Source organism: Trichoderma harzianum (genome assembly GCF_003025095.1).
Source record: "Trichoderma harzianum CBS 226.95 unplaced genomic scaffold M431scaffold_3, whole genome shotgun sequence".
Lineage (NCBI taxonomy): Eukaryota > Fungi > Ascomycota > Sordariomycetes > Hypocreales > Hypocreaceae > Trichoderma > Trichoderma harzianum.
In genome coordinates this window covers 168,955-184,338 of record NW_020209251.1, presented here as the reverse complement: position 1 = coordinate 184,338, position 15,384 = coordinate 168,955, and the positions used below count along the sequence as shown (strand labels likewise).

Below are 15,384 nucleotides of genomic sequence, written 5' to 3'. Positions count from 1 at the left end.
CACATGTCAGAGAACTCGACGTCCAGCAGCGGCCGGGACAAGGGGGGCAAAGCTGCCGGCGCCACCCATGGAACTGTGCATAAGTGTCGCGGCCCTGATTCGATGACGGGCAAGAGATAACATGCAGGAGAATCAAACAACTCACACATGCCGCGGTTCTGCTCGCAGGGGCATAGTCACTTGTACATGCAGCGATCTCCAGCAGGTACCTGCGCCTTATGTATATGTACGAGTACAGTACGTGCGTCTGTGCTGATGTGCGGAAGACAAAGCAAGGGATCGGATCACCACAGGAACACTTCGGGGATTCAGCAGGAGAACCCTCTCGGTTTATGTACTCCTAATTGCTGCCAGGGTCTTGTAATTGTCTAGGTGTGTTTTCAAGGATGAAAGCGGCTGAGCTAGCGCCACAGGTGGCTGACTTTAGAGTGACGGTTCCGATCAACGTCGATGCAACTGCTTTCATCAAATGTTGGGATACTACAGAACAAAGGCTCTCTCGCCTCATTTCTCGAAATGCCACGTACAGGCACGTTGATAATTGATGCATTAGTTCCTGCAACGAACAACGTAAGCCAACGGATTCGGCACATCCTGCCAAGGCAAATAAAGACGTGGCTGGCAGCCAGACGGCTGAAAATAAGCTATCCAACTTTGCGGAGCTGTCTTAGCATGGCGGGCTGTTAACAGCAAGGCGATGTTACAAGAGTCAGGTACTCTGTATTTTTAGCCAGGATTTGTTGCGATAACGCATCCGCCCAGCACCAAACTCGGCCTAGAACTGTGGTCTGATGCAATTCATGCTTCTACGTGGAGATGCATCAGTGGAGCATGAATGGTTTTTTTCCGTTTCGCCTCCATTATCACATGCTTTGCAGCCGGTGCAAATCATAAGACGAATGCCTGTCGTTTCACCGGCATGGATCCGTCACCGCTTGACCGCCTTACTGGCCGAGTTCTTTTTGAGCAGTTGGTAATGCCTGGTAGCAGTACCAGTACTTCGTATCTCATGCTAGAGACGGACAGCCCAGGGCTGGCCCTTTAGCTGGCATGTCGAGCACTCAACGGGATCGGGAAACGTGGGAAGCGAATCTCCAATTCTTGAAAGCGCCGTGTAGGAAAACCTACATCAATCTCCCCGGCATCTCAACTGTGCGCCATTGACAAAGTCTAGACGCTTAGCCTTAAATTCTTCGTAGCCGGGTGGAATCAACTTAATGAAAAAAGAGAAGAAAAATTCAAATTGTGCGGGCAGTTGTGAGATAATATCGACCAAAAAGCACGGACCACCCTGAGCTTAGTCACTTGCCATATTTTAGCCGTGGCCTCACACTGCACGTGTTGTGCAGTCCAATGCCAAGGCTGGATAAAGTGCAGGTCGGTACTTGGCCATGGGTAGAGACAAGGTACCCTGTCACGCGCATAATGCAGGCAAAGTACCTAGCTGCCCCCAGCAGACCGGTACCCCTTCTGATTGCCCAACCAGCCTGTCTTAGCCTTGAATGCGTACGTACGATGACGGCGCTGCTGTTCTCAGGCGGCCATTTTCAACATCACCAGAGGAACTCAGCCGAGCGCACATCGCAAGCATAGAAGCCGTCATCAGTCTCCCATTTCTGAACACCTCCAGCGAGTCGATTTCATCGCAACAGCTTACTGCGTTGTCCACCTTTTTTTCTCCGCTTACTCCTGAACCCAACAAGCAAGATGGCGAACCCTCTCGATACCGATGCTGGCTCCGAACTTTTCAGCTCGTATGAGGCGGAGCTCAAGCTCGTACAGGCCGATCTGGCGCAAAAGCTGGACCAGATCCCCGAACTGAGTGGTGAACCGCGCAAGGCTGCCGTCAGCCAGGCTGAACGCGCCTTGGAAGAGGCAGATGAACTGGTACTGTAACCCGTTGCATATACGCAGAGACAGGTCTGATATTTAATCGCCATCATAGCTTGGTCAAATGCGCCTTGAAAAGCAAAACATCCCTACGTCTGCACGAGCCAAAGTCAACCAGCGCTTCCGCAACTACGAATCCGACATCGATACAAACCGCCGAAAGCTTACGGGCCTCGCCACTAACCGAGCGGCCATGTTCGGTTCACGCTACACCGACGAACCATCCGGATCAACGGATATCAATTTGGAACAGCGACAGCAGTTGCTGTCGGGAACCGAAAGACTCGACCGAAGCACACAACGACTTCTTAGCAGCCAGCGGCTCGCCAGCGAGACAGAGGCTATCGGAGCTGAAACGTTGGCCGATTTGCACAGGCAGGGCGAGACTATCCGCCATACGCACGATACTCTTTTGGACAGCGAGGGTTATGTCGACCGCAGTGTCAAGACCTTGAGGGGGATGGCTCGGAGGTAACGTAATCCAACACCGGCAGTGTCGAAGCACAGAATATTGATGATGAACAGCATGGCTACGAACCGAGTGATTACAATTTCCATCATCACTATCCTGGTGCTTTTGATCATTGCTGTGATTTTCAGCAAGTTTCGATGAAAGCCAGGGTCTTGCTTGGAGTTATGTCGGCGATTCGGAGTTAATTCAACTGGACTTTTTGCGTGCTTCTTTTCTTCTTCTTTCTTTCGCAACATACAGACTTGCACATATATATGAACCTTAGCACAGACACCAGGGGCTATAATAGCAGCAACTCGAATAGAGAAGGCGATAGTGTTGAATGCCCCTTTGAACGCATGCACTAGTAGAGTGCATTGTTCACAGCTATTGTGTTTACCTCTCCTTTATCTCATACAGGCAAAATAGAAGTGTATTGAGCAACCAGAGTGTTTCCTTTATCAATAACGAAGCTCAACAAGTGACAATAAGCAGAAGCCTCGGGAATGTAAATGTACCTCCCACTACAACAGCTGTGCGGAGTACACAGGTATAGATTTACGGGTGGTTGGGCAACGGGGTGTGGGGTAATTCAGTGTCTCAACTCCATGGCCGAGTTTATTCCAATAAAAGTCCGATGTTGATCCAGACGCTTACGCGAGGGTTCCTCACGAGAGCTCAGACTTTGTCCAACCGTTTTTATTAGCCTCACAAAACTTTCTTCCTCGCACAAACCACTCCAACCTCTCCGCATCCTCCACCTTCCTTACCTCCCAACACTCTCTTCCCTTTCTTCTTCTATTTTTCAATTTTTCTCTTCTCTATTCACAGTGCATATACGCACTTACTCTCTCGTCTTTGAACCCCTCTATTTACAGCTCGCTACGTGGTCGACGTGGCCTCACGGCCCACCATGTCTGAATTCCTTGGGTATGCGCGAATGGCCTCAACTCACGTACCGTGTCCCTCAGGCTAACAAGCGAGCTTCCAGATCCCGTATCTCCCTCATCTCCAAGAGCGATATTCGGTGAGAATCTATGCTCCTGATTCACCAAGACGGTCACTGACCTCTAGTGGAGCTACGTGGGGACTTTGCACGAGATCAATTCGGACGAGTCGACAGTGTCTCTCGAGAATGTCCGCTCATTCGGCACAGAGGGTCGCAGGGGCAGGCCTGAAGAGGAGATAGCACCATCAGACCAAGTCTATGAGTACATCGTTTTCCGCGGAAGCGATGTCAAGGATTTGCGAATTGAGGAGCACCCCGCTATCAAGGAGAATAAGCCTCCTGTCATGCCTGACGACCCTGCCATTGTCGGAGTAAGTAATGTCTCTTTCTATTTCTGCCAAGATCTTTATACCCTTTCATGATGAATTATTGCGGATGTAAACTTTTTGTCACGTCGGAAAGCGCAAAACCATGTCGAGATTTCCGTTGCCTTCCTTCTGATTGTAAAGGATCATATTCACTGTTTTCCTGAAAATCGTACTTTGAAAGCTTTGTGCTAACAAATCGATGCAAAGGCCCGAGCTCGTCCTGGAGCGCAAGGACCAAACCAAAACGCTCCTGCTGGAGCTCCCCCCGGAGCCCCCGGCTTTCCACAACACCAATACCCTCCCAACCAGTTCTACGGTGGCCCTCCGCCTCCGGGCTCTTGGGGACGAGGTGGACCCGGCCCTATGGCTGGACCAGGTTTTGGCAACGCACCATTCCCTCCGGGACCTCCACCCCCAGGCTGGTACCCTCCTCCAGGCCAAGGCTTCCCGCCTGGACCTGGTGGTCCGGGTCCATGGGGCAACGCACCGTTTCCTCCGGGACCCGGTGGTCCCCCGGGCTCTGAAGCTCCTCAAGGTCAGCGGGCTGCACCTGAGCTCTCCGCCACCCAAGAGTCAAAGCCTCCTGTTGGACCAGGTGCAGACAAGTCGAAGGGAGCTCCCCAAACAGAACCCAAATCTCACGCTCAAGCGGCGAGACAGTCCTCCAACGCGCCTGCTCCTCCAGTCGATTCCAAGCCGTCGGTGGAAGAGGTAAAGGCAGTTGCTACAACACTGGCATCGAACGGAGCTGCAAAGGCAACCGATGCGTCCAAGGCTATCCCTACTGGTCCCAAATCGAACCGTGTCCAGCCAGTTTTGCCTCTCACGGGACCAGCATCCAAGCCTTTCCAGCCTCCCTTTGCGGCAGAAAAAGCTTCCCAGGCAGCTCCTCAGTCTGCAGCTGCTGGGCCAAGCAGTGTACAAGATGCTACGAGTGCAGCTAGAGCAGCCGTGGCGCTGGCGATGGCGCAACTGAGCAACACTGGTGGGAATGCTATGGATAATCTGACCACCAAGGTCCAAGAGATGCGAGTCAATGCCATTAGAGGCGGCAGCGCAAATCGTGGCCGTGGACGAGGTGGCCGCCCAGCCAAGGTGGAGGTTCCCGACGCAGACTTCGATTTTGCTCAGTCAAACGCCAAGTTTAACAAGGAAGACTTTGTTAAGGAAGCTGTTGGGGGCTCTCCGTCGAACGAGGCTCCTGCCGCGTCTGCAACAGAAGGCTCAGAGACCCAAGATGACACCACTCCTGTGGCATACAACAAGTCGACGTCGTTTTTCGACAACATCTCCAGCGAAGCGAAGGAGAGAGCCGAAAACAATGGCCAAAAACCTGGCGGACGCGAGTGGCGCGGCGAGGAGCAGCGCAGAAACATTGAGACGTTTGGCCAAGGAAGCGTCGACGGTGGATACCGAAACTACCGTGGTCGTGGTCGCGGACGCGGAACTAGAGGAGGCGGTCGCGGCTTCAGCCGTGGTGGACGAGGAGGTCCTCGTCCCCAGTATCAGTCAACTGCCGCTGGCCAGTAGTATGGCAATTCCGAATAGGTTCAAAGGCTACAACCCCCGAGAACAATTCACCATACAAGTCTCTGGAATGAGACTACATGACGACTTCAACTACCAATGAGCTCATGGTGCGACTTTGAGCACGCATTCTCCCAATATTCCTCTTAATTCACTTGCACCAATGTACCAAAATTCTTCAATGTTTGCCTCTTCTAAGCTACTCTACAGTAGTCGCGAAGACTTATATTATTCATGTTTGATTTGCTTTCAGCTCAGGATAGGAGCTACGGTTTGCACTGGTCACGGAACTCGACGACGATGCCGGAGTTCGGTTTGCGTTTCAAGGGGGGCACAGGCATTGCATTCCATGAATCATGAGGGGACATGATGAATGAAAAAAAAAATCTTTTCGACCAGGAGTAGGGGGCGCTTAGGAATAAGCCGGAGTCTTTCACTGAACAATGAGGCTGGGGATAAGCATGCGAATATACAATGAACCTGTATTACCTTCTATATGAAGCACGGGGGTCTGGTTAAGAATAATCAGACAAAATGAAGTTTAATGAGTCAGTACCTCGTAGTGGGCAAGCAACTTTCTAGCCCGCTACCAAGAAAATGAAAGAGGATTAATTCCCCATTCCCAAGTGCCAAGATGAGAATTACTCAGTAGATGTAGTGGTGCATTTGAAAGCAACAAGGCTCGGATAAACCCACAGTGAGATGAGTGGCAAACTCAACGATGGAGTATGAGCTGTCATACCGAAAATTGGAGTTTGTGAAAATAGAGCGTAAAAGCAGCTGGCCAAACGGAGCAAGTGGGTTCTGCCGCTCAGCCCCGCTAGGTTCAAGGCGGCGTGACGCATATCAACGAACCCTACGTCCAGTTGCCTGCGCAACTAACCTGAACCATTTCAATATCTTCTGACGTTTGGGCGAACGATACGGAAGCCATCACAGCATTTGGAAAAGTATAAGTTTCAGGAGCCTTGCTGGATTTTGTATTATTAATATCTCTCATTTCACTTTTTTTTTTCTTTCGACATATTTTCTTCTTCTCTCTATTTTGGATTTACGTTACCCATTCTCCCCAGAGCACAATTCCGAAATGTCGACAAGACAGCTTCGGAAGCTGCAGAAGCAGAGGGAACTGGAAGCAAAGACTGTTCAAGAACATGAAGGCAGTGATGACGATGCAGACGATGACGAGATTGCTCCCGTAGTGGCAAAACCTCGGGCGAATCTGTTTGCTGCACTTGGGGGAGAAGATGGGGATGAGGATGAAGGCGATGACAATGCCCACGAGGACCCTGAGCAAGCATCAGCACTAGAACCTCAGGTGGAAGAACCTGCCGCTGCAGCTACTGGCCGGAAAAACAAAAAGAAGAAGAAGAAGGGCAAGACCAAGAAAGCTGCTCCGGCCCCCGAAGCCGAGCAAAGCGAGGATGATGAGATCGACAGAGCCATCAAGGAGTTGAAGATTGAGCAGAATCCCCAGGCAGGATCCGTCACCAGCAATGCTTCCACATCCCAGGGACTCTTCAAGATTAACCTCTACAATCTCAAGGCCATAAATGAGATGCGAAACCTGTTCGGTAGAGACACGATTGAGTCGGCAAACGCAGAAGAAGAGGAGCAGCGTCGTGGAGCACGCCATGGAATCATGCAGCAACAGGTGGACTTGGAGACCTTCTTGAGAGGACCACCAAATGCTCGCAAGCTCCCTGAAGTGTCTAGAAGACGCAACATCTTCATTCAGGGGAGAGAGCACTGGCCAATGAGTACCACCGGGGGTTTGACTTTGAAAGAGCTCGGCAAGACGGCCGATGGAGTCGAGTATACCTATGCTCATGCCCCGGAATACGATGAAATCCAGGCTTTGTTTTTTGCACAGGTGCAGATGGGAGATCCTATGAGAATGGTGCATCTTCTCACCCAATTTCGTAAGAAACGCAATAACCCCCATTTGTTTGGAGAACCATGCTCACACACATGGACAGCCTACCACGTCTCAACGCTGCTGCAAGTGAGCAGTGTGGCAAAGCAAGATCAGAACATGGCACTTGCTGCAGAGCTGTGTGAGCGCGCCTTATTTAGCTTCGGTCGAGTAGCCCCCTCGTCCTTCAAACAGAGTCTGGAACTAGGAATGGCTCGCATGGACTTTAGGAGACCAGAGAACCGTCAGTTTTGGCTAGCAGGGTACCACTACATCAAGAGCCTCGTAAGGAAAGGCACCTATAGGACGGCACTGGAGTGGGCGAAGCTTTTCTACTCTCTAGACCGTAGTGATCCTTATGCGATGAGGCACTTGATTCATTTCTTAGCCATCAGAGCGCACGAATCAAAGTGGCTTCTCGATTTCCTAAACCAGCTGGACACGGAAGGCCGCCGAGACGACACGGTGTATATCCTGCAGAGCCGGGTATTGGCGATGCTACAAATAGGCGACGAACAGCAAGCAAGGCAATATCTCATCGAAGGGATGCAGCGAGTACCCTGGTTATACTGCGCGCTGTTCCAAGCTCTAAATGTCGACACCCCGCCGTCTGTCTGGGGCATCAGTTGCGAGACGGAGGCCACCGAGTTCTGGGTGAAACTGTACCTGTACCAATCCAAAGATTTGTGGAACATTCCGCAGGCAACACGACTTTTACTGGATGTGGCCAAGAGTATCGACCGGGTGGACGCAAAGTCTCTACCAAAGGACGAGCATCCGATTGATCTGGGCGTGGCTCGAATGGCCTACATTGACGGGCAGACATCTCTCCTAGCGCTGGTGCCGCGGGGCATGCTAGAACAACAACCCAACTACGAATTCGATCCCCTGCCGCCGGCAGAGAAAGATAACATCTTCACTGGAGAAGGATGCAGGCTCCCTTGGCGCGAGCAGCGGCAGAACCCAGCGCGCCTGGGCGGCATCATTGCCCAGATGGAAGAGCTTCTCGCGCGGCGGGGGCCTCCGCCTCAAGAAGACGAGGATGCTCTGATGGAGCAGCTTCGCGACGGAGCGTTTTTTGGTGCGAATGGCGAGGCTGAGGACGGCGATGACGTAGCCGAAGTGCCGGTGAGCAGCGAAGATCGGGGAATGGTGGCCGCGCTCATCCAGATGCTCGGATTTGGGGGTGCCAGGGAGGGTGATGCAGCTGATGCAGCAGACACGAGGGAAGGCGAGACATCTAGAGATAACGGCGACGATGTGCATCCTGAGGAAGAGGACGGGTCGGGGACTACAGACCTTCCAGGGTCGTGGCCAGCCGAAGAAAGTCGGCGGGAATAACGGGCGGCGAAATGAGGCCCTTGATGGGCATTCGGTGTAATTCACAGGCGGTATGTGCATATGTCTGTATCGCTGAGCGGCCCGCGATTACTGCGTCTACTATCTCGTTTGTATGGAAGCATAGGCCCAGATTGACAGGGGGTGAGAAATGGCATGTTGGATAATAGTAACTGCCGATGGGATTCCGTTTGCCTTCTCGTGCGTATCCCGTGTCCGTGTCTGTCCTCGAAGCAAGTCATATCATGCCATACACGTGTCTAGAATGTCACTGCAGAAACCCGGGCATGGCACTAGCAGGATTTGTGGTCGCCGTCTGGGAGAGGAGTAATTATAGAAATGGCGACTATCAAGTTTAATGCAGGTCTATGTATGTACTATGTATGTAAGCCGTCCTTCTACTATCAAGTCAATGCTGGTCTATTGTATGTATGTAAGCACATCCTCCTAGCAACATCTGGCTACTAAATGCGAAGAATGGCGGAACGGAAGGCCAGGTCAGGGGCAGTACGTGTACTTGTAAGCACTCGCATCTGCAACTCGTTCAAAGGTTCTGTCATATCATCGGTGACGGAAGGATTACAAAGCGCACGTAGTCTTGGACAACTAGTACTAGGCATTTTTTCTTCAGAGAGATTGATTCCTGATCAGCGTTTTGCTTGTTTGAGAAGAGCCTCTACAATATCTCTTCGGAGTTCCGCAACAATTGGCGTATCTTCACCTGTGCTTATTTAGGCTGTGTTGAAGTGCCATGTTGCTTGTTGACAAGGGGGGTGGTTGGCATCAGAGAGATAGATAGGGATCAGAGTCTAACTCGCTTGCCGGTTACCAAATCGGAACTCGGAGAAAAAGGACGGAATTTGGTTCCGCGCACCCAGGTCCAATCAAGGGCAGAGAGATGACAGTAAGCACATATTACATACTACAACGGGTGATGGGCTGCGATATTTTCGTGTGTGTGTTGGGGGTGGCATGGCATGGCCTTGCCATAGGGCGAAGCCGTTTCGAGGCGGCAAGACAAAGGCTGAGTGGCTCGGGAGGGGGATCCACCGTCATCACTTTGAATCCGGAATCTATTTATACATTCCGGCCGAAAAAAAAGGCACTGTGAGTTCCCGGGGGGAGGGAAGAAGAGGAAAGGCCAAAGAGCGAGAGAACTGGTTGTTGCCTCGAAACTTGAAGATGGGGGCAGGAGTGAATGATGGATGGCTACTGTAACATATAGGAATGAAGGAGGGTAGAATCTAGAAAGGGAAAAGGAAAAGAGAAAAAAACAACAAAGGCTTGTGCTAAACAGGGTTTGGGCAAGTATCTCGGCCGATTGCCCGTTTTTTACTCTTCTTGTTAAACAGATGCCTGCAACTCCGAAGAGTCGGCAATGCGAGTGTATCCCGTGCGGCATGCCATCTTTAGCGAACAGGGGGAAAGGGACAGAAAAACAAGACTAACAAGCACCGGAGCAACGACGCACGCCAGCCAAAAGGGCACATAATAAAATGATGCTTACCGTGGCTTGAAACGTGCCGCGTCCCTCACTCAGCCGTCACCCGGGCCATTGAAGGAGGCTGCACCGGCTAAACCGCCATCTTGAGGGCTCAAGGCCAAGGCGGGCTGCAAGACAAGGAAAAAAAAAAGATGAAGGGGAGGGGGTGGGCTGTGTGTGTGAACAAAGGGGGAAGCCATTGCCGTGGCACAGGAGGGAGGTGGACGGGGGGGGGGACTTTTGATCCAATGTCCAATGGACGGGTTGTTGACTCGCTGTTAGAGAGCAAACAGCGAGGAGCGAGAGAAGAAAAGAGAGATAATTCCCGTGGCTGCGTTCTTGTGCATTCGGGCCCTCTTTTGCAAGCACGGAGCACGAACGGGCATATACGCGTAAAAACAGCACGACGGAATTGGGCTGTTATACGAGTGTGCCTAGCAAAGTGTCAACGAAAAAGGCATTTGATCCATCCACGGATTGGATCCATTTGATCCATTGAAAAAATGCACAGTGCAGGCGGGCATCGGGCATGTACTGTGCCCGTCGCTGGACGTTAGTGGCATCGACGATCCCAAGGCTACTGGTGCAGGGCCTTGCATACATTTACGGAGCGGCCAATAGCGGTAACAGGAGATGCGATTTGTCCGGCCCCGGGGGTCGCAGCTCTCGGCCGGGACGAGCGAACTACTGCTGAGGGATGGGCTAAAGGCAGCACTAAAAAGCGATGGGAGGAGCCAAAACGAAAAAGACGGAAAACTCCATTCGAGGTGCTGCTCCGGCTAGGGGGTTCGGGGCCAACGCAGGGGACGTCTATTGGGTGGTTGGCCGCCCAGAACCGGAGCTTTCGCCCGTGTATACGGCCGAAATAGCGTCCCAGGTAGCCACCAGTGCTAAAGGGTCCCTGGAAGCGGTTTGACGCCTGTGGGGGGGAAAGGACGTGATGGAGAATGAGTTGCGAGCATGGGATGCGGCGTGGAGCCCTTTCTTTTTTTCTTTTGGTTCTTTTTTCCTTCTTCCATCATGCCCAGTCTGGCGCAATGCTCCGGTCCTGCACGGTCTGCAGGCACGGGGCGTTGCCCAATTCCACCACCGGAGGTCGGTCCCACGATGTGACATGACCATCCATGGCTGTAGGAGTGCGGCTGCAAAGGCACTGAAGAAAATGCATGCCAGGGGGGATGGAAGATGGCCGGAGAGCGGCGCTAATGGCGTGTTTGACGGCATTGACTCGATCTGGACAATATCACGTATGATTGATGCGATGCTTTGGGGCCAGTGGAAGCGGTGCTGACGGGGGATGATGCGTTGGAGATAATTATAGAGTAGAGTTTCAGCTTGTCGCTGCCGCTTTGATGCTAGCGGGTGATACGCTACCAGAACGCCAAACGGAACGGGCTTGATTGCTGGGGGAGCAGCAGAAATGTCCCGTCTACCTGGAGCCTGCGCGTTAGCTGCATGTGCAATGTAATGTACCTTGCCGCTTTTTTTTTTGCAATGGAGCACCGAGCAGTTGCAGCTGCAGCTACGGAGTTGACCAAATTGTTTAGCCCGTACGGAGCTGGAGCCTTTGGGGGATCAGAGCTGGAGCCCGGAGGCCTGATGTTTCAAGAAGGACGATGAGTTCAGGTTTCCATGGCTTGTGAGTTGCCTTGATACAGAAGAGCCAGATCAAACAAAACAAACATCCCTCAGCGTGAGGATGCAGAGTGAATTGTTTGTCCGTCTGCTGTACGAGTACAAACGACGTCGTTGAATCGCAAACCCGTGTCCCGTCACGTGGCGGCCAGCTCCGGGGATCCTGACTGACTGATGCTGATCCTGGGCCACCGTCTGATGATCGGGTCTTGTCCCAAGTCCAATCCAGATTCAACCAACGTCCGACTCCTTACTTACTGCTACATGTACCTACTGCTACCTTAACTTTGTGCCCGGTCAAACTATTCTGCCTTTTCGCGGGCTGGGGGGGCCCCCCACCTTTCGACAGCGCTGCAGGGACATGGTTCGGCCGAGCCAAAAGCCTCGCTAAAGGTCCATTCACACTTCCGCAAGCTAGGCTTCAAACTAGTTTCCCAGCTCTGCTGGCATGTGCTGGTGCTGTGCTGGCGTCTGGGCCGGGAAAAAATAGAGGGAAAATTAAGAGAAAATTTAAGCAAGCCACGGAGTACTCCGGCGTCCTGGCATGGGGGCCCAGTTTCGAGCCAAGCAACCGCCGATCACTACCTCACCATCGCCGACGCAAGGACGGCGAGACTTACTTTACTTTGCGAGTCAAACTCGAAGCTGTGACGACGCATCATCAGCTTCGGAGCTTTCCGCTGCATGTCTGAAGCTGGACTTGCGTCTCTTTTTCTCTGTCTGACGACAAAATAGAGATAGGGAAAGCCGGAGAGCTGTCTATGCTGTGTGAGAGATTGGTGTATGAGCGCAAAGAGAGAGAGAGAGGCTCAACCAAAGACAAACCGTCACAAGAGACAAAAGTCACAGACGAATAGCTCTCTCTTCAAGCCACTTCCTACAATCACACCCCCCCTTCTCCATCATCCTCGTCTTTCCTCCAATCCCTATCCCACTCCTCTGCAGTCCTTTGCGTCTCCTGCCTCCTTGTGTTGCCGTTTCCTGTCCGTTATGCTTGGCGTTGGCGTGCTGCCGTTAGATAAGCGACTTGTATGCGTGCCGTCTCCTTGACATCACAAAGCACATACTATTTCAAAAGTCGACCCTCTCTCCCCCTTCTCCGGTCGGCCGAATCACTCGGCCGCCCAGCCATCTCGCATATTCCATCTCTTGCCCCATCTTGCCCATCGGATGGCCTCAATGCATACGTATCCTTCCATCACCGAGCCGGGAGTGGCTCAGTCGCCAGCCATGGGCGTCGATGCCTCCAACCCCAGCGAAGGGGCAAGTCCCTACGACACTTCCTCAATGTCTCAGCAGCCTTCGCCGCACCAGCATCACTTGGGCGCGTCACATTCGCAGTCACAGCTGCAGTCGCAACAACAGCAACAGCAACAGCAACAGCAACAGCAACAGCATCAACAACCGCAGCAGCAACCACAGCGCAGCGTCAAGCGGCCAAGGCCCGTCAAGTCGTGTACCGAGTGTCGGAAGCGCAAGCTGCGATGCGATCGCCTCTGTCCTTGCTCACAGTGCCAAAAGTCGAGCCGTCCCTGCAAGTACGCGCCCGACCAGGACTCGGCCAACCTGTCCGAAGGCTCGGACGCAGAGGCAGCTGAGCCGGGCCGGCCAGCCAAGCGCAACTACTCGCACAGCACTCTTCCCGGGCTAGGCAGCACGTACAGCGATGCTGGCGCCGCCAGACCGACAAAGGCGGGCGATTCCACCAGCCTGCCGTTGCTCGAGGAGCTCTCCATACGCATGGAGCGGCTGGAGAAGCAGGTTCTCGTGCGAAGCCCCAGCAGGGCCGAGCTCGGCGGCGGCAGAATCGTCGCTGCACCACCAGAGACAATACGGGGACTGACAGTGAAGCGCGGGGCCTTGCGAACCCGGTATTTCGGGCAAAACGACCCCCGGGTGTTGTTGAATCTGGTAAGTCAGGATCAGTCGTGTGTCGGAGGGGCAAGTTTTGCTTTCGATTCTTTTGATATTGGGCCAACAAGAAGCTGACTCTCAACGCTCCCCCGTGTTCTAGTTTGACGATGCAAAGGCATATGTGGCACACAACTTCCAGCGGGAGCCCTTCACCAGCTTTGAAGCCCTGCATAAGCATCTACGAGGCGAATTGACAAAGTCGTTGACCCCCATCACCGTCTTTGTGGATTCCATGATGCCCATACACAAACGAATGACAGACATCCTACCCAAGAGGGCAGTCTGTGATCGCCTGCTGGCGGCCTATCTCGATACCTCGGAGACCCAGTTTAGAATCCTTCACACTCCAACATTCGTGGAACAGTATAACCAATACTGGCAAGGCAACCCGCAGGCCGAGCATTTCCTGCCACAGATGCTGTCGGTCCTAGCAGTAGCGTCTCGATTCGATACCAAATCAAGGGGATTGGTCCACCAAGAACGCGTAGAGGGCGTACATATCCCGACTGCTTCCGCGTTGATTCGAATATGGCTGGACAGCCTCAAAGGCAAGCAACTCGTGGAGCTTGCCACGCTGCAAGTCGAGGTGTTGTTGTTACTGGCCAAGAGAATGATTATTCCACGGGCACAAGACTCGTGGAATCATCTGGGCTTCGTCGTACGCATGGCAATGTCCATGGGGCTCCACAGAGATCCCTCGGAGTTTGAACCACGGATGACGGTGTTCCACGGCGAGATCCGAAGGAGGCTGTGGTTCACGGTCCTGGACATGGACTTGTACATGTCGATTGCTGCCAACATGCCCTGCCTTACTCGAGACGGTGACTATTCCTGCCGGCCGCCGCGAAATCTCAATGACGTCGACCTCTACCCAGAAATGACTGAGCTGCCGCCGTCTCGGCCGCTAGACCAAGCAACAGACAGCCAGATTCAGGTCTATACGGTCATGACTCTCCCCACGCGGATGAGAGTGGCGCACATGATTAACCGTATCGACACCATTCGTGATTATCAAGAAGTGCTAGACGTGGGCGGAAAGCTTGACCGCTTCCTCGAGGACATCAACTACATCTTCCCGCGGCATGCAGCCCTCAGCGATGCGCAGAAGAGCAGACTCTGGAGAAACCGCGTCATTCTCGATATGCACGTGCGGCGGCCTTTGCTTGCCTTGTACCGACCCTTTGCCATGGCAGCCCCTGAAGCTCCAACGCAAATCTCACGGGCCTACCTGCGGTCTTGCATGGTCATTTTGAAATACCTGGACGAGGTCGATCCCAATCTGCCTCACTTTCAGGACGTTGCTGAAATGTACGTGCAGATGCTGCGGCGAGACATTGTCCAGGCGTCCCTGAGCGTTTGCTACTTTATCAGGCCGGCCGTTCGGCCTTCTGCTGATACCGTCATGCTCGATCAGCATGGAATACGGTCTTCGCCGGCCCCGGTGGATGACTTCCCAGGGTACATACCGGACGACCTGATGCTGTGGACGCCTGCGCGGCTGATTGGCACCGTGCAGAAGACAATAGATCTCCTAGTCGGGCTTATCCGCGGCAGTGATGTCAAAGACGTTTTGTGTATTGCTGTTGTGCTGGAGAGCGTAAGAAAGGCTGATGTTCGAAGCGAAGAGATTACCAACAATTTGTTTGGCTTGCTGGATGCCTGCTTGAGGGCCACCAACGTGACGGCAGATAAGCTGCGCAGTTTATACCTCGGCAGCGCGAATGGCGCGTACTCACATGGAAGGATGCCTTACGTGCAGCAAGGCTACAGCATGGGAGGCCTTTCGGATCCTACCACAGAACTGGGCGGCTGGATAATGTGGGATGGCTGGGATTGATTCCGACTTTTCTAGTCCGCCTTTTGTGGTTCTGTTCGTCTACTTAATATTCCTTTTATTCTTGTTGATCTGTCTGC

General features: G+C 52.9%; 5 protein-coding genes across 5 annotated transcripts; 3 read left to right on the top strand and 2 right to left on the bottom strand.

Annotated features, from left to right (window-relative positions):
- Window positions 1-1,707: 1,707 nt before the first annotated feature.
- M431DRAFT_77390 (hypothetical protein) lies at window positions 1,708-5,188 on the top strand (the record flags this gene model as incomplete). The annotated part of the gene is made up of 5 exons (XM_024922571.1): window positions 1,708-1,887; window positions 1,946-2,361; window positions 3,333-3,368; window positions 3,421-3,661; window positions 3,866-5,188. The coding sequence occupies 5 exons, from the start codon at window positions 1,708-1,710 to the stop codon at window positions 5,186-5,188; spliced, it is 2,196 nt and encodes a 731-aa protein (XP_024776993.1).
- Window positions 5,189-6,272: 1,084 nt separating this feature from the next.
- Window positions 6,273-8,441, top strand: M431DRAFT_78213 (hypothetical protein; the record flags this gene model as incomplete). Its single annotated transcript, XM_024922665.1, has 2 exons — window positions 6,273-7,107; window positions 7,165-8,441. 2 exons carry the CDS (start codon window positions 6,273-6,275, stop codon window positions 8,439-8,441), a joined length of 2,112 nt encoding a protein of 703 aa, XP_024776992.1.
- An 826-nt stretch (window positions 8,442-9,267) lies between these two features.
- M431DRAFT_337434 (hypothetical protein) lies at window positions 9,268-10,035 on the bottom strand. The gene has a single exon (XM_024914398.1). The coding sequence runs from the start codon at window positions 9,838-9,840 to the stop codon at window positions 9,361-9,363; it is 480 nt and encodes a 159-aa protein (XP_024776991.1). The 5' UTR covers window positions 9,841-10,035; the 3' UTR covers window positions 9,268-9,360.
- Window positions 10,036-10,683: 648 nt separating this feature from the next.
- Window positions 10,684-11,261, bottom strand: M431DRAFT_337375 (hypothetical protein). The gene has a single exon (XM_024914396.1). The coding sequence runs from the start codon at window positions 11,143-11,145 to the stop codon at window positions 10,732-10,734; it is 414 nt and encodes a 137-aa protein (XP_024776990.1). The 5' UTR covers window positions 11,146-11,261; the 3' UTR covers window positions 10,684-10,731.
- Window positions 11,262-12,843: 1,582 nt separating this feature from the next.
- M431DRAFT_79226 (hypothetical protein) lies at window positions 12,844-15,307 on the top strand (the record flags this gene model as incomplete). Its single annotated transcript, XM_024922795.1, has 2 exons — window positions 12,844-13,467; window positions 13,571-15,307. The coding sequence occupies 2 exons, from the start codon at window positions 12,844-12,846 to the stop codon at window positions 15,305-15,307; spliced, it is 2,361 nt and encodes a 786-aa protein (XP_024776989.1).
- Window positions 15,308-15,384: the final 77 nt, after the last annotated feature.